At 40.6% G+C, this 18,700-nt stretch overlaps 1 protein-coding gene across 1 annotated transcript in view; it reads left to right on the plus strand.

The window, feature by feature from the left end:
* The first annotated feature begins 7,869 nt into the window (after positions 1-7,869).
* HAT1 (histone acetyltransferase 1) overlaps positions 7,870-18,700 on the plus strand; it is a 41,365-nt gene continuing 30,534 nt past the window's right edge. The window contains exons 1-2 of the mRNA XM_024210061.1: positions 7,870-7,970; positions 13,801-13,872. Of these exons, the coding sequence (XP_024065829.1) occupies positions 7,964-7,970; positions 13,801-13,872 (79 nt within the window). The 5' untranslated portion in view covers positions 7,870-7,963. The remainder of the gene's footprint in view (positions 7,971-13,800; positions 13,873-18,700) is intronic.

The raw sequence follows: 18,700 nt of genomic DNA on the forward strand, positions 1-18,700 counted from the left end.
ATTCCTGGCTCTACCAGTGACTTAGCAAATCACTAACCCCTATATATTTAATCTATAAAATTGATATATTGCCCCTTTCACAGGGCTATTGCATGAATTATTTAATAATGTTTGTAAAGTGCTTGAAGATCCTTATTAAAGGCACTATACAAATCACAGTATAAGTAGATCTGGTAAAAAACCACTTGAACTTTTGACAAAAACTGCCCTGTCCCCCAAAAAAATCTTTTCGCCAGCTCTAATTATTGTTATTATGTTGCATATATAGTTCCAGCAATTATAATTAGTACTTATATTTAGTAGCATTTCATATCTGTAAAATGCTGGACAAATTCATTACTGGCATAACCAAATGCAGTAACTCCATTGAAGTCCAATGTAATTACACCTGTTTATATCAAGTGGTATATTTGGCCCATAAACTAATAAATCCTAGCAACATGATCCATGCAAGACAGATAAATATTATTATTATCCCCATTTTATGGATGGGGAAATGGAGACAAGGTAATCCGTGAAGCTGTGATTGGAATTCAGAAGCTTTTAGTTAGAAGCTGTCCTGTGCTTTAAATACTAGGCCATGCTGCCTGCCTCTCTTTAAACTTGAAAGAAATATGCAGGTTACTTATTCTCAAGGAGGGAGACAATGGCACTATATTTGGACAACATTCACAATCTGCCTTTGGGAACCAAATGTTTGAGAATAATGCACTTTTTATTTTGCCATATAAAAATTTCAAAGTGACCAACAAGATCTCTTATGTTCTTAGCAAAGCATATATTACTGCTGCTGTTTTAACCCCAGATAAGATACACACAAAGATAGGAGTTTGGGGGTTTATAAACAGCGTGCTAAAGCTGTAGGTCCTATGCTGTGATATAAGGGTAATTGGAAAAGCAGATTTATTTTTATTAATGGAAGAGTGGAACTTTGAAAAATTCCCACAGCCCACTTGTGGTTCATTAACATTTTACCTACTTACTGGCTCGCAGCAAAGATAATCTTGCAAAAGTCAACCAATATACATGCTATTTGAAGATCAATATCATCCTAGATCTACAGAAGGAGCCTAAAGCCTTATCTACTATAGAGACATTTTTTAAAACTTCCCCCACCAATGTTAGCAATGGTGAGAGCTTTACGAATGGGCCACAAGGGTTTTTAACAAGGTTTCTGGTCATCTTAATCAGAGTACATCTAACTGGCATAGTACTTAAATACACTAGGACTCCCACTTCTGCTAATAGCAGAGGAGTTGAACAGTTTTATATATTTTACCTAGTGACAATTAGCTACTGCACATAGGTCATGCAGTTTAGTGTGTGTATAGAAAGAAACTGGAAGTAGAAGATTGGTTAAGGCATTTTTTTAGATTGGTCTATTAAGTCCAAAGTTGAGATTGGAAAGTGTTAAATTTTTTAACAGTCACCTTCACAAAGGATTCATTTTGGAGTTATATCAGTCCCACCTATGATAACTAGTCCACAAACAATGCTGTCTGATATCCACCATTCCACTTGAAGTTGCTACTTTCACCTCCCTGTGTGGACTTGGGACCACACTATAGCTACCTCATGATGTGAGTCACAATACCCCCCATTCCAGACACAGACAATGTATGCTTCTTTACCCAATCAATTGCACAAATATAGTGCCAAATTTTCTACTGGTGTAGGTGGGTACAAGGCCTTTGAAGTCCAATAGGACTTCCTGATAATTTGTTCATTAGCACACAGATCACAAAATACCTCATTTACCAAACCAATCTAGCTCTTCATTTACTATTAGCATGGGAAAAAGGGGAGTTCACATGGATTTGAGATATACAGTATTATGGAGTTGTGGTAGTCTCTATATATTTAATATGGAAATTAGCAACCTATGGTAAGCCAAAATTTCAACTTCCACGCCCTTTCAGTTTATCAAAAAGAAAATAATAATCCCTCTGAAATTTCACATACGTTATGTCATGGCAGGATAGAACTTTTCTGGGAAGACTGAAAACATTCTGGGGAATATTCTTAAAGGTATGCTGTTTTAAAAAAAAAAAAATCCTGTTCTTCATCTTATAAACATTTTCCTAATTTTTGTGTGTGTGGTTCATATCTTTAAAATGACTTGGCTTACAAACTCCAAATTTGTTTTATTTTCCTAAGGAAAAATGCCTGTTCAGCTATAGGGGAAAGGCATTTTTCCCTCATCTACATCTGCTGTCACAGGTCTTTAAGAAGCTTGTGACAGTATGATTTTGTGGGCCTGATTCTGCTCTCACTTACACCACTTTAAATCAGAAGTAGCTCTACAGATGTCAGTGGAGCTTCCCTAGTGTAAAAGCAGTACGAGAGGAGAATCAGGCCTTGTATCTTTAGTTAGTAGTCAGGATATATTTCAAGATATTGGAAGCCTGGGTGAGGGCTCCAGAGTTGTAAGGCCCAGTGAAGATCTGATGGCCACATTGTCTAATCCATCCCATTGGGAATAGATGATTAATTGATAAATTTAAAAGAAATCCAAATGCGCAGGTATGGAAATACCCAGGTATGGCACCCGAACAATCTAAACTACACCCTGTAGGGATGCCATGCTATAACCATACAATTATTATTAATGCATAATAGTTTTAGATTAAAAAGATGTAGGCCAGAGGTGGGCAAACTACGGCTCATGGGCCACATGCGGCCCACGGGACCCTCCTGCCTGGCCCCTGAGCTCCTGGCCCGGGAGGCTAGCCCCCGGCCCCTCCGCTGCTGTTCCCCCTCCCCCTCAGCCTCAGATCACTGCGCCGCTAGCGCACATTAATTCTAGGATATAGTCTAGCTCAACTGGTAAAGGAAAGGATGTAGAGATAACATGTCATGCATCACAACAGAGTTGGAATCTCTTCCATTTTTGAATGTATCTGTGGTGAGTAATTATTTTTCTGCTATGTAACAGTATTTCCTTCACATCCTCAGAACAGTTCATTTCTAACCTTTGGAACCATCAAGGAGCCATGCTTTGATACAGAGAATTTGCAGATTTGGGTGATTGATCTGGCCCACTTCTTGAGAAAGAAAATAAGGAACAGGATGGAGAGTGATTGGCAGACACACCGCCGTCTGAAAAAGGTATGGAAACCATGTTTGTCTTGGCCACATTGGAACGATAAGAGTAACACTGGCCTATTCTTTCTTTATCTTGAGTGTCACTTTGGATAGTAGTGGAATTGGTGGAAACACATATAAGAGATGTCTGTTCCATCTGAAGAGAAAAGCATCCCTGAGAGACTGGTGACCCAAGCCTGCTCTGGAGCAGAATTGAGGGAATTTCTTGTTCTTGGCTGTGGCAAACAGGTCTATCTATACTCTTTCTGATCCAATGGGAGATGTTCAATAAAGGCATTTAAATTGGAATAATTGATGTGGTTATATTTTGCCATGAGGGCTTGATAGTTAGCAACCCTAAATTGTAGGGTTGCTGAAGAATATGAATTACATCCAAATAAATCCAGTCATTTCCAGTCCTTGTCATATGGTGTCATTTTAGCATAGTGCTGTCTGTTATGTTCGTTAACAGCGTCAACAACCAGTGAATTTGGGGATGGGTGAGAAAACAAAAAGTCCATATCTTTAAAGGGCACATAATATTTCTTGTCTGTCCTTTTGCACATCAGGGGTATTTGGCCGGTGTCTGCCATATAGTTTTCATTGGATCAAGCAGCGCCTCGTTTATGGGGAGTGTAATTATGGCTGATGGCAACGTCTGCAGGATGTCAAATAGTTTCTGCTGTGACTCTTTGACTTCTTAAGTGGGATTTGAAGGGAATCCACTGCCCTCTTAAAGAGGTCTTGAAACTGCTTGAAGTCTTCTGCTTTTGTTGGTGGGGGAGACATGGCTGCCTTGTCAGGAGATGATGAGGAAATGTTGGTCACCAGAGTGGCTTCCTTGTCTAGTTTCTCCTCCTGTTCCTCAAAGATCTACTCTTAAGCATCAGGAGGTCTGGCTACTGAGAATGAGATAGATCATCTTTCTCTATCTCTCTGGGTGACGCTAGAGGTTCTTGAAAATTGTTGTCTATATGGCACCCAGGGGTCCCAATGTGGCCACTGAGGTTGTGGAAATGACATGGGCAGGAGCACCCCAGGGTGTCCATACCAACTGTCTCTTCTACTCTGGCAGTAGATTGAAGGAACATGAGTTTCCACCTGACTAGCTCCCTGGTGTTGCAATGGAGAGCTATTGATTGACAATTAATATAATATAAATCATCCCAATCATTGTTGTTGTTTGACCAGGGTGCAGCAGTCATGGATGGTGGAATAGACTGTCCTGGTAGCATGTAAATCCAGAGACCTGGGTGTAATCCGTACTTCAGTTATGTCGTTGTCTGGTAATGGTGATTCAGTCATCTCTGAGACCATCAAGTCTTTGGGGAACTGAAATTCCTGCGGTACTGGAATAGCCATCAATACCACTGAGGTCATAAGAGAAGGTGCCATTGAAGTGGACATAGCCATCTGTACTGGAGGCCCTCTGCACTCCGAGGAATGGTCAGCAGGCATCGTCGTAGTCTTTTATGGTGCTGGTGTACTCGGTACTGATTGTCTATGAGCCTCCATTGGTGCTGTTTTAGAGGAACTGGGTCTTTCTTTGCTGCTCCTTTCCCCTGATGGTACTATTCTGCCTGAGCCTGCCCTCTTAGCGTCTTTGGGCATACCAGTGATATTGGTACCGGAGAATCCTGCAGCCTCATAAGTACCTAATCGTGTGTCAGTCGGTACTGAAGTTATCGACTGTGCCTAAGACCTCTTTCTCTTGGCCGATTCCCTGCTCGGGGAACTTGTGGTCCGCTTCTTTGAGACTTTCTGAGAGGAGTGTAAGGATTTCCTCTTTGAAGTCACTGGAGAGTGTTGATTGGACAATGTTGATGGGATTGGTCTCAGTGGTGACTGCTGTCAAAAGGGGGGTCCCGGGCTCTGGGGTCAGAGGCTGGTCAGAGTGAGTTTCCATCATGAGTAGTCTTAATTTCAGCTCATGACTCTTTCTGGTTCTTGCCTTTAGTTTGAGACAGCGATACATTCTCCGAGGCAGCGAATGCAGCAGGAATGGCCGTTGCTCACAGGAATGACTTCCCAACAGAAGAGGCAATGTTTAAACTTGGGGGGAGCTGGGCATACCCTTTTTAGGGCTTTCTGAACGGGAAGAACTAGGGAAATCTAATTTATACTATTCTACAAGCAAAGTAATAATATATATGAATGAAATAAAAAAAGAAGAAATTATTAACACTAACATTAACTAACTGAAGCTGTATTATTACTACTAAGGAAAAAATTATTAAGAAGCAAACCACTAAGAAGAATCTCTATCAATGGGCTCTGCTAAGGCTCTGTTTCAGACCAAGGGTAGTTGAGAAGGAACTGAGGATGGTTTGTCCGCACAACGCTATTTAGCAACAGATCACAGCGTGAGATGGGGAGAGTTCATGTGCAGGCCAAACGGATACTGCTACCAAAAATCTCCAATCTGAAGCTCAGGGACATGCACCTATAGGGTCACTATTTGAAGAACTGTTAGCTTGGGTTTTGCCTCCTTTCCAGCCAACCTACAAAACTGGTTTTAGCCAGGACAGGTCCATGAACGCAGAAGAACTCTGGCAGTATGAGACAAGACCGTCTCTGAGGAGAGGGGAAGTTGTTCAGAGAAACCTGACTGAGACACACAACACCCCGCTGAGGGTGCCTGAAGAAGTTAGGCCTGACTAGGTTACCATCAGAAGGTGATAAGATTTTAGTTAAGAATAGATGTGTGTATACTTTTTTATATTAAAATCCTTTTTCTTCCCCTCAAAGCTCTATTCCTTTTGCTAAAATAAACAACACTTTGATTTTAAGAAGACTTGTCTGATCAATGTGTACCACTGGTCACAGACTCCTGAAACGAAGACTGCAGGTGCCCGAACTCAGTCAGGTAAGAATTGGTGGAAACACATATAAGAGATGTCTGTTCCATCTGAGGAGTTGATGCACAGGACACTGTGTAGCCCAGGATCCAGTGTAGAAGTAGGAAAACTAAGCAATTCCACCCCAGGATAGGTAAAGGCATGAGACCTAACATCTGAGGGGGTCCATTCAAAGACCAGGAATGGGGCAGAGGTGTAGCTAACACTGTGACCATGGCATATCTGTTAAGTAATTTTTTTCACCGGAATATGCAGGTTTTGAATATAGAAATATTAAATAATAGCAAAAATGTGCCATCCCTTTTAAAAAATATATTTATTGACATGGAGGTAATGTATTTCACGAATGTCTCAGCAGTGACAGAAGGGGAACAGAAGATAGTGAATCAGCAGCCTAGAAAAGTAGCCTTAGTGGAAGGATGTGAAACTGTTAGGAATAGAAGGTATTGGAAGGGGAGTCTGGCATCCACAACAAGAAAGAGGAAAGGAGAAAACAAAGAGCATCAAAAAGAGGTTCCAAATCAGAGGGGATAGGGTGGAGAGGGTGGGAATTGAGAGAACCATGTTTGGAGAAGGCCAGGGAGAGGAAGAAAACACACTAGGATGTTGGTGTAAGTGTGGAGACAGCCTGAGGGAGTGACAGGCACAAAGAGGCAGAACCAGCTAGACACCATATTTGTACTACAGCATCTCCAGCCGAAACCAGGGCTGTACAGGACTGAGCACTCACTGTACATTAGGGTTGCCAACTCTCCCAGATTGGCCAGGAGTTTCCCAGAATTGGAATCAATCTCCTGGTGGCTACTGAAACCCAGGAGATTTTAATAGGCCGCTAAAAGTCCAGTCGGCGGCGCGGCGGGTCTAAGGCAGACTCCCGACCTGCCCTGGCTCCGTGTGGCTCCCAGAAGTGACCGGCACGTCTCTCTGGCTCCTAGGCACAGGGGTGGTCAGGGATCTCTGCGTGCTGCCCCCGTCTCGAGTGCTGACTCTGCAGCTCCCATTGGCCAGGAACCGCAGCTAATGGGAGCTGCAGGGGTGGTGCTTGCAGGCAAGGGCAGTGTGCAGAGCCGCCTGACCGCCCCTGAGCCTAGAAGCCAGACACACTGGTTGCTTCCGGGAGCTGCCCGAGGTAAACACCGACTGGCCAGAGCCTGCACTCCTCACCCCTTCCCATACCCCAACCCCTTACCCCAGCCTTGAGCCTCCTCCTGTGCCCAAACTCCTTCCCAGAGCCCACACCCAAGCCCCTCCTGCACCCCAACCCACTGCCCCAGTCCTGAGTCCCTTCCCACACCCCCTCCCACACTCCAAACCCCTTGGCCCCAGCCCAGAGCCTCTCCTGTACCCAAACTCTCTCCCAGAGCCTGCACCACCTCCTCCACCTCAGCCCAGAGCCTGCACCCCCTCCCACACTCCAATCCCCTGCCCCAGCCCAGTGGGGATGGGGGAGAGCAAGCTACAGAGAGAGGAAGGATGGAGTGAATGGAGGCAGGGCCTCAGAAAGGGGGTGGTGCAGGGGCATGGCCTCGGGGAAGGGGCAGAGCAGGGGTGTTTGGGTTTGTGGGATTAGACAGTTGAGTTGACAACCCTACTGTACATGCACGTCCCCTAGCAGGGAGCTGAAGCTGCTCAGGATGAGAGCAGGAGGCTGAAGCCACAGGGACCAAAAGAGCCAGGAGCTGGGAGCAGGCCGAGCCACAGGGATTAGACAGCAAGCCCTGGGCTGGCAGGGAGCTGGAGGAATTGAATCAGGGGTGGAAGGTGGAGACTAGAGGGAGGCGGGGTTATGCAAATGAGCCACTGACTCTGTAAAAACACAGTGTCCCCAATAATAGGGAGAGTTCGTACGTTGGAGGGTACAGAGCATGCGCACTATCTATACCCGCCTGTTCCCTTCCCCCTTTGCGCACCGTTGGTGTCGGCGAGCGGAAGCGCGTGGCTATGCTCTCACGTCCGGTGTGTGGGCGCGCGGGTTGATTCGGTCTGTGTCCGGGTGACTTGGCTGCTGCCGCTGCTCCCAAATGGCGGGTAAGTTGCGGCGGCGGAAGCGAGCTGTGTCCCGAGGCTCTGTCGCGGCTTCGCCGAGCGCGGTGCAGGGAGGAACCCCGGCTTTCCCTCGGGCCTGTCCTGCGGCCCAGGAGTATAGGGGCCTGCCCGTGCCGCTGCTCGCGCCCGGGAGGGGCTTCCTGCTTCCCGCGGGGGACGGCAGGCAGCTCCCCCATCCGCCCTCACTGCGCTGTTTGGGGCAGCCGCCGGCGGCTTGTTTGCTAGTCCCCCGGGTGCGGTGCCTAGTTCCTGTTACGCCGCCTGCGCCGTTCCCCGGAGCGTGGGGCTCCCGGAAAGCGGCTCCCTGTGTCCTGCTGCTCGGGTCTCTTCCCCTCGCTGCGACCCGGCCTGCCTGGGCTGCTCCGAGGGGATCCGGGCCGCAGTGTGCTAAGGAGGCGTGGGAAGGGACGCGCTCGCCGAGAAGCAGAGCCCAGAAGACTCTCTCATTACAAGCCGATGAGATTTTTTTACGGAGTGGCTGCACCTTGCTTCTGGGGAAGAACAAGGGGAACACAGTCCGCAGTGGCTCTGCCAAGGATACATTCAGGCCTGTCAGCTATGTCCAGATTCAGGTGTCTGCCCAGTCCTTAAATACACACAGCAGCCCGTTAAGTCAATAAAAACAAACTTTACAGATGGTCTGGATAGGATAATAGCCAACTTTTCCTTCAAGTACCAACTCTCCTTTGACATCTAGCATGTTTATGCTAATATTATGGATCTCCAGAAACTAACTAAACTGCAAAACTAGTATGCTGTTTTGAAAATGTGTTTTTCCTCATTAACTTATACAGGAAAAAGTTATCACTTGAAACGTAAAATGAATGGCCTGAAATCAGAAGAAAATACTTTGTGCAAACTTCAACTGATTTATGAGATGGGTCTTAGAAAACGTCAAATATTTACTTTTTTAAATTTTCTAAAGCTGTGGCCTAAAAATAATTTGGTTTAGAAACTTCCTTTGTTCTAGTCCATTGTCCTATGTAAGGTCAAGTGCATATGACTAGATACTATGATGGGCACACTAGAAACGTGTGAGATGCATAGGTAACTAGATATCAGAAATTAACTAATGTTTGGGAGTTATTTGCACATTATTGAATGCTTTGAGAGTTAGGCAGACTTTTTTGAAGTTCTAGCAGCTAAACTGCTCAGTTCAAGGTTAGTGGTGACTTGCAAAAGAAAAACAATTGCACTTGTGCCCATTTTTCTTCATGATCTTTCATGAAGGCATGACACTTTTTTTCCCCCTCAAATGTAATGTACAAGCAGACACATTAGAAATTAAGGGCTGGTCTGTTTTAGGACTCTTTTAACAATGTGATTTCATAGCCCTACTACTTTTCCAAAGTGCAAGGTAGTAAAACCTTGATTCATTGAGTAGGGGAAGCTTGTTTAATCACTTGATTGTTTTTTGTTAATGTTTAGCCTACTACCACCTCTCTCCTCCACCTTTCGTCCAATAGCGTCTCTCCTGTGTGTTACCTTCTCTCAACTTTTTCATCACATTTCAGTGGGAGTGGGCATCTTTGTCCGTGCCCTACTGACTGAGATTAGGGTGTGTAGATTTCCCCCCAGTTAGGCGGAGTGAAGAAAAATGGTGACTTAAACTGATTTATTTTTGATTTTTTAAATTTACAATAAGTATATTTAAAAAAAACTATTTAAAATTAAATTTGGAATTGACAGCCTATGCCTAAACTTAGTACAATCTATTAAAATAATTTAGGCGTTTTAAAGAAAGTCAAGCCACTGAACTGGTGGAAGTCAATAGCTAACAATCTGGAACCAGTTTGTTGAAGAGTTAAACCTGCTCTGGACAGCAATAGCCTCTTCTCCAGGTGTGGAGAGAATATTTTCTTCATTTCAGTTTATTCAGCTTGTTCAGTTGAATTAGTAGTCCATTCCATGTTGAGACATTGATTGGGAGTTGAAAAAACAGGGATTTTTTTTCTTTCACTCTAAATAAAAATGAGATCTGAGAGACTGAGACCTGCTTGTTCTAAATTTATTGAAGATCATGGAGACCACAAATCCGTTCAGTTCATAAGTACAGACAAAACTGCCTTTGTTTAATATATCAGTTTAAGGGCAAGGTTTTGATAAATTTATTTCTTATATATTCAGCACATTTAAGGTAGCTGTATTTAATTAATTAAAAAATTGAATGTTTTTGTGCATTTTTAATTGAATTCTAGTTTTCATCCAAATTTAGCTTGACACAAATCACAAGTGGAAAAACAAAATCTAATAAACTTATCATTTGCTCACACAATAAAAATGTAAACATTAAGAATCTGAATAAATGTATGTAAGTTTTTTGTAATAGAGTGTATCTTCCTGGCTAGTAAAAAAGCAGCACCAAATTTAGTGTAGAGGCTATATTTAGTTGCAAATCCATATGTATTAATGATTATCAACCAATGAGAATTGACTTCTTGAATTATTTTTCCTCAAAATAGTACAAATGCAGAAAAAGATTAAATTGTGATTAAAATTGGTGATTTTAAATCAGTCCACCCTGGAGAGGTTCATATCCTTTGTCTCTATAATATTGGGTCATTTTTTAATACTAGTGCAATGTGATGCACAGACTTAAAAACTAGAAGAAAAGCTACCCACTATCTCATAACAATAGCATTAGGTTCTCAACCTATTTACCATTGTGGGCTGTATCCAATACTACCTGTATGGCCCTGCGGATGTCATGTAGGCCGCAGCTGTGTGCTGACTGGACCGCGGGTTGAGAACCACTAATCTAGTCTGACCACCTACACATTGTAGGCCAAATAACCTCACCCACCTGCTCCTGTAAGAGACCCATAACCTCTAGCTGAGTTACTGAAGTCATAGATTCTGAGGCCAGAAGGGGACCACTGTGATCATGTAGTCTGACCTCCCGTGTAACACAGGTCATAGTACTTCCTCCAAATAATTCCTAGAGCATAACTTTCAGAAAATTATCCAATCTTGATTTTAAAATTGCCAGTGATGGAGAATCGACCATGACCTTTGGTAAATTGTTCAATGATTAATTACCTTCAGTGATAAAAATTAACATCTTATTTCCAGTCTGAATTTATTTATCTTTGGCTTCCACCCATCAGATTGTTATACCCTTCTCTGCCAAATTGAAGAGTCCATCACATATTTGTTCCTGTAGGTACTTACAGACTGTAATCAAGTCACTCCTCCATTCTCTTTGTTTAGCTAAATAGACTGAGCTCCTTGAGTCTGTCACTATAAAACATGTTGCATAATCCTTTAATCCAGGGGTTCTCAAACTTCATTGCACTGCGACCCTCTTCTGACAATAAAAAATACTACAGGGCCCCAGGATGGGGAACTGAAGCCTGAGCCCGTCCATGCCCTGCTGCCCTGGGAGGGGCCAAAGCCCAAGCCCCACTGCCTCAGGCCAGGGGGCCCAAACCTAAGGGCTCCAGCCCCAGGCAGAGGGCCTGTAACCTTAGCCCCACCACCCTGGGGCTTTCACTTTTGTCATGGGCTCCAGCACCATCACTCTTGGGCTTTGGCTTTTGTCCTGGGCTCCAGCAAGTCTTCAGTCAGCCTGCTGGCGACTAATGGGGTCGCAATGCACTTTGGGGTCCCAACCCACAGTTTGAGAACTGCTGCTTTAATCATTCTCGTGGCTCTTCTCTGAACCCTCTCCAGTTTATGAACCTTCTTGACTTGTGGACACCAGAACTGGACACAGTATTCTAGCAGTGGTTGCACCAGTGCCAAATACAGAGGTAAAATAACCTCTCGCTCCCACTCAAGATTCCCTCGTTTATGTATCCAAGGATCACATTAGCCCTTTTGTCCACAGCATTGTACTGTGAGCTCATATTCAGTTGATTACCCATCCTACCCCCAATCACTTTGAGTGACTGCTTCCCAGTGTAATAAAGCCCAGGTGCTAAAACACACTTCTTAAGCCTTTGGTGTAATCAATAGTCCATGAGAAGTCCCCCTTAATGGCGTAGTTCTCTCTCCCCAGGGCAACGCCTTTCATGTTTTGGTCTATTGTTTCAAATAATCGTTGATTACTAACTACATTTTAAAGATTTTTGGCTTATGCAGTTACTGATCTATTTATATAAAATAAGATCCATGTCAACGCTTCAGTAGTCATTTTAATATTATCCTACTCCTATTTCATAAAATGCATCAAATCCAGTCTGAAACAGAAACTTGAGAGAAATACAAAGGAACCTACAGGAAAGTATTGATTCAACATCATGCCACAAAGCCATGTCTGATATTTCTTGATTCATGATTATGTGCATTTAAATCAGTATATACAGCTGGTGTAAATTAGCATTTGAAACCACTTTTACTACAGTATAGTACTTTTAAAAACTGTTGGTTTAGCTATTCTCTATATGAGGCATTTGTGTTTACCTAAAGAATGGAGGCCACATAGCTATAAACTACAATTTGTCCAATAGACACATTTTTCAGTGGATGCTGGCAAGGTGTATGTCAGCATAGCTGCCTTACCCAGGAGTGTGGATTTTCACCTCCTAAGTGACTTAGCTATGTCAACCTAAATTTTAAGCGTAGACCAGGCCTAATTAATACAAGTACGAGTAAACTGAAAACTAGATGTTTCCAAAAACTAATGTAAGAATACAGGTGTTTCTAGGTACAAAGGATGTAATTTTTATTAAAGGAACACCAACAACTTAAAAAACAAACCCTTCTGAATATTTAATATGCATCTTTCCTTACAGGTTTATAAGACAGTTTAAAAAGGTGCTAATAATACAACAAAAGACATCTTTAAACGGTCTGATTAAAAATCTCACCACTCTGTTGCTTAAGTTTCCCATTTTGGTACTTGTGTTAATTTCTAGTCTTCCTGGAAAAATAACGCAGACTAGACCTGAATTACTAAAGCAAAAAATAAGCAGGAAGAAACCTGTACTTTCTCATACAACCTGAAGAAGCAGGGACCATAATTTCATATGTACTTGTTTAGCACCTAGCATAATCAGACCCCAATCCTGGTTGGAGCTTCTGGGTGCTACAAAATATAAATATTTTTTCTTCCTTAGCAGCTCAACTTGTAAATAAAAAATAAATGTAACAAAAAATAATGCATAGCTGGTAATAGTTTCTGTTTAATGTGAAGTTCTATACTTTTTGGTGTCCACTGATGCAACTCTTGTCAGGAAAATCTTTACAATATTTCTATTTGTAACATCAGTGTTCCAAAATGAACTGACAACATTTTGTAAAAATAATTATTGGCAAGGAACTTGTACAGTTTTTTTTAAATTTCAGCCAGTAGCATATTTACTACTGGATGAAATTTAAAATACAAGTTCTTTGCCAAAAATATTTTTTTATTTTTACAAAATGTTGTCAGCATGCTCGTGCTCTCTCTCTGATTTTTTTTTTTTTTTTAAACAATAAAAAACAGGAATATTTTAGCCGACTTGTTTGCATTACTAAAAGGACTGTATTTTTTAATTGTAAAAAATGGTAGCCCCTTATTCAAAAAATATGAACTAGGGTATTTCTGTAGCCTCTAAATGGTTCTTGCCACTCTGATGCACAGAGTAATTCTGTGTGTAATTACTCTGTATATTGTAGATTTACATAACATTTAGTTACATCTCTAAACGGTCCTTTTTAAAAATGGGAGCTCACATTTGTACAGAGACAAATTGAAGTGTTTTTGATGTCTTTATTTCTTTACTTCTGTAAGTTTAAATGAGAACCTTATTTTTTTTTTTTAAACCTGTTCCCTTGGATTGTGGCAATATGTAGTTTAAATAATGATTTGCATAAACTTTTTTCCCAGGGCTGAGTGCTATGGAGAAGAAGTTGGCTGAGTTCAAGTGTAATACAAATGAAGCAATTCAACTGAAATTAGGTAATTTGTTTTCAAGTCTTTTGCATTTGATACTGCAGTATGTTACCAAGTATTTTAGAACCATTGCTCCATATATAAAGTTTGTCTACTAAAAGTTTGTTCACTTTCTTCTATTCCACCATACACTGTATGAAGTGTAAACAGAAGTGTAGTTTATCTCCACTGAGCCCAGGGAACTAGACATTATTAAAGTACATGAGTACAGAAATAGGCATTGAAGGACTCATGTGAATAAGGTGAGTCCCACCACCCCATAATGTGTGTTGAATGACCCTTTAGTTGGTTTCAGCACTTTAGTAAACCTACAGTACAGTATTAAAATTAGTGATATGCTGAAATTGCCCCTTCCCTTGTTTTTATGTGGCTTTCAGTACATGCTAATAATACTGGGGGGGAAGGGGCGAAGCGGTTCTGTTCTTCCTTTCCTTCCGTGTCTTTCTGTAATATGGTATTCAGCTCTCTTGAGGGTACCTTTGACTTCTCAGTGGATTTAGTGAAAAAATTAGTATTACTCAACTATATATCTTTTCAGTTTCACAGTATCAAATATCCAATTATGCATTAATTTTATACTATCCATTAATTCTTTAAATTACTCTTTCCAGAAAAGGAATCTTGCATTCTTGCTACTTAGTAAAATAGTATGAAATTCTGGTAGTGGTCTGAAAGAAAATACTCCAGAAATAGTCTCTCATTTTCATTGACTTTCTGGATTGTATAAGAGTTTTTAATGAGAACATTTGGGGGAGGGGAAATCTGAATGAAAATGTCTGCAATTCTGGGTTTCTGGATTTCTGAGTTGTGGGTCACTGTAGTGAATTTACCTAAAATGACAATATCTAAAATGCAAAAAAGAACTTTAGAACTCTGCTGGATGTGGGTGCAACATAATTTAACTTAAACAAGCCTATCAGTGTCAATAAAAGTTTTGCAATAGGAGTACAATAAACCATATCTTTATAACTTGAAAATTTTCCATCTGGGAGTGAGTGTTACTGTGATATGACCAAATTGCATAGTTGAAAGGTACTAAGAGGGGGGCCTAAGTTTGGAAGAGGAGCAGCAGCAACCTTCAGAATACTGAAAGAGAGCTAATATCAAACTAGTGTTTGACTTTCAGGGTAGGAGAGTATTGCTATGAGGACCAAGAGTATGTGTAATACTCCAGGTTAGTGGGAAAGAAAAGGTAACGCTTACTCTAAAGTAGAAAAATTAAACAATAAAGAAACATTCATTCTCTCTTTTGGAGAAGATGAGCATTTAATAACCTGACTTATTCTATAATTAAAATTGAATTCATAATATAAACTTAATTTAAAAACTTGTAAGCCAAAATTTCATTCTAATTGAAGTAGTTTAAAGCCTTAAATATTGGATTTGTAAAACCATTTTCCTCAGATTAAAAAAAAATGTTGATTTACATATACTTTCTTGAAAATGTCATGTTTTACAGGGATTTCATTTTCACTTTTGTGCTTTGTAACCGAATCTGTCATTTCCTCCTGCATTTTTCAAAAGGGATAGAAATAATGGGGATGTATTTGAGTTTTGGCTACCAATTAAATGAGCTATTACATTAATATTAAAAAAAAAAATCTCAAATCGTCCCCCTAAAATTAATATCGCCATATTCTAGTCTTCCTTTTCTGTTTTATTCTCCTCTTCCAATTTAAGACTATCCTCAGGATCAACCACTTCTATTCCTTGCATGTCTTTGCAGCTTCTCCCTCCTCCTTGAAAATGTAGTTTGTTTTTCCTGCATGTGTACAAACAAGTATGAGTACATCACCCTTTATGAATCCTCACTCATTTCAAAAGTGCTTTGTCTTATTAAAACTCTCTATGGGTTTGCCTCAGACGAGTTTTGTGTATCTGCTTTCTGAATCTAGCAATGGTTGTCTTTCTGTCCCTGCATACAATTTTGCTATTGTAGGTGCAGGGACCACTTTCTCTTCATCTGAATCCGAAAACTCCTTGTTTGCATTTCTTTCTTGTTGTGCTGTTGCTTTCTAGTCTTATGTGAAAATATCTTTGTTTACACCTTAGTTTTCTCATTTTAAATGTAGAAGGATGCATTAAAGCAGCTATAAAGTTATATATTTGACAGCAGGCAGGAAATGCAAAAATGAAGGTTCCAATAACAAGCTTAACTCAGCAACATTGCATTCATGTGTAAACACTATACATGTGTATTCATTATAATACACTAATCAAATATACAAGTTATAGTGTCTTGAACTGCCTCCCCTTAATTAAGGATGTTGGCAAACTGCCATTGTAAAGTGTGCTGTGTCAACATATGCGTTACACTTTTAGAAAACTTCATTGAGCTTTTTTTTTTTTTTTTTTTTTTAATGTGGGTGTAGTAGATACTTGTAGAGTATCAGAAGTGAAGGAAAGAACTTCCATGGAAGTCACATGAATCCTAAATTGGACAGGGGGCAAGAATTTTTTTTCCCCATCACTTACATCTTTATCATGTTTTACTGTACAAGTATATATTTTAACACACTGGATTTCTGCAATTGCTAGCTTTTCACATATGCCCTATTACATGTTTTTCCATCATGGAAGATATTGTTAAATGTCTAAAAAGGGGGCAGTAAAGTGATGGGACGTAGTTGGGAGGGATCATTTGCTGTTATGGGGGAGGTCAGGGACCCATCTTATCATTTTCCATATCTGAGATCATCCCATTACTCTAGGGGGCTAGTCAGCCTTGGCTGGGGGGGGGGGGGGGGGGATTTTTTTTTCCATTGAAATTGTCCCTGAAATCAAATTACATTTAAAGTTCTATTTCTGCAGGGGAAAGGACTAGACAACTACTTTTTTTTAATTAAAGGAAGCCTTGGGATTCTGCTTACTCCCAAGAAGTTACATTAAGCTAGCAAGATCTGTCAATTCACAACCTATTTCTAAAAAAAGAACTTAGTTTTATTAAGTGAAATATTAATTAAATGTTGATCCTATGCACTATATCTTAGCTGGAGGAGTCCAGATGATTAAAATTTTTTTTTCTTTTTGTGTATGCACTACAAAGTGATGCAAGATGTACTGACTTCTCGAACTCTGAAAAGACAACTCTTTTTGAGGTGTTGAAAATCAGAAGCACCTTATCCTAATCATTCACAATTTTCCAGAAAAATTCTACTGCAACCTTAGACTTCGCCTACTGATATAAAGGCGAAGCAGACTTATGATGGAAAACCTTAACTATAGAGTAACTGCCATCACTTCACAATGTGAATAAAGCATCGCTTTAATAAGCTATTGCATTTGTGTAGATGCATCTGTGGTGAATATTTTTATATCGCTGAAAAATAAATATAAGTAACATGTTTATTGAGATTAACAAAGTCAGTATAATCAGTTAAAATACTTGTGCTTACATGTGTGTTCTGGTTTTCATGTCTTTAAGTGATAGAAGCATTAGAGCACATAACAGGATCTCTCTACTCCTTACTGCATTATTAGAATCACCTGCAACTGACTATATACTTTGCTTATTCACAAGTACAGAGAAAACTGACAAGAGTGGGGAAGCCATGTTACATACATGCTTATATGTGCAAAGAGATCGGTAGCTTGGATTTGGCTTCTATGGGATTGCCCCAGTCTGTAATTTGTTATAGTGACCACAGTGATATTGTATTTTAATGATTAAATACATAAGTTTGAAAATATATCAGTTTCTCATTAGCGATCTCAATTTGTTAAACATATTTTAAATTACATAACTTATTTTGAATGCATAACACGATAAACTGATGAAAATGAAACTTTGTCACTTACCCAAATGTTCTGAAAGTACAGTAACAATCAAAATTATACCTCTAGGTTTTATGTACTTTAGTACAATAGAACCTTGGTAAACTGTGAAACTTATCTATGCAAAACAGTGATTGTGCTGCTCTTAATAAACATGTAAAGGCAGATGATGTGAAGATCCACGTTGCAAAGATTTCTTTTCTCATGGACAGTATGAAGCATAAATACAACTAAACTACAATTGATACAAAATGTGCATTGTTCGTATTTTAATGCGGTGTTGTTTTTTATTGTCTTTGCTTGCTAATTGTTGGGGGGGCGGGGGGGGGGGGAGAATCAGTGAATAGCAGGCTTCCTGGTTAATTTAGTATAGCATTAGCAAGGTTTACTGGCATTCTAGAACTATCACTAGATGAAAAAATCTTCTGAATATTGCCCTTATGAAAATATACTACAAACAAATGGTTGTGTAAACTAACCAGGGCCGGCTCCAGGGTTTTGGCCGCCCCAAGCAGCCAAAACAAAACAAACAAAAACAAAAAAAAGCCGCGATCGTGATCTGTGGCGGTAATTCGGTGGGAGGTCCTTCGCTCCCAGGCGGAGTGAGGGACCGTCCGCCGAATTGCCGCCGAATACCTGGACTTGCCGCCCCTCTCCGGAGCCGCCGCCCCAAGCACCTGCTTGAGAAGCTGGTGCCTGGAGCCGGCCCTGAAACTAACTTATTCTTTCCAGTTTTAATGGTGTTACAGCTTGCCTGTAGACAGGATGGATTTGATTTAAATCAAATTGATTTAAATCACTAGTCAGGAAGACTTGATTTAATCATGGATTTCTACATAAAAGTGCATTCTTGTTGGTTGTTATAACCTTCATACATATTCTTCACAACTCAGAGATAGATGTAGGTTTCATTTTTAAAAGTTACACACTATACATTTTTAAGTGATTTATTTTGAAAAGTTTTCAGATTAGTTTTACAGCTATATCAGAAAATAAATGATTGGTTATTTCATTTACCAAAGATAATTGAAGCAGATATTTATGACATCATTGGGAGGTG

Source organism: Terrapene carolina, unplaced genomic scaffold, assembly GCF_002925995.2.
Source record: "Terrapene carolina triunguis isolate 2854851 unplaced genomic scaffold, T_m_triunguis-2.0 Scaffold62, whole genome shotgun sequence".
Taxonomy (NCBI): Eukaryota; Metazoa; Chordata; order Testudines; family Emydidae; genus Terrapene; species Terrapene triunguis.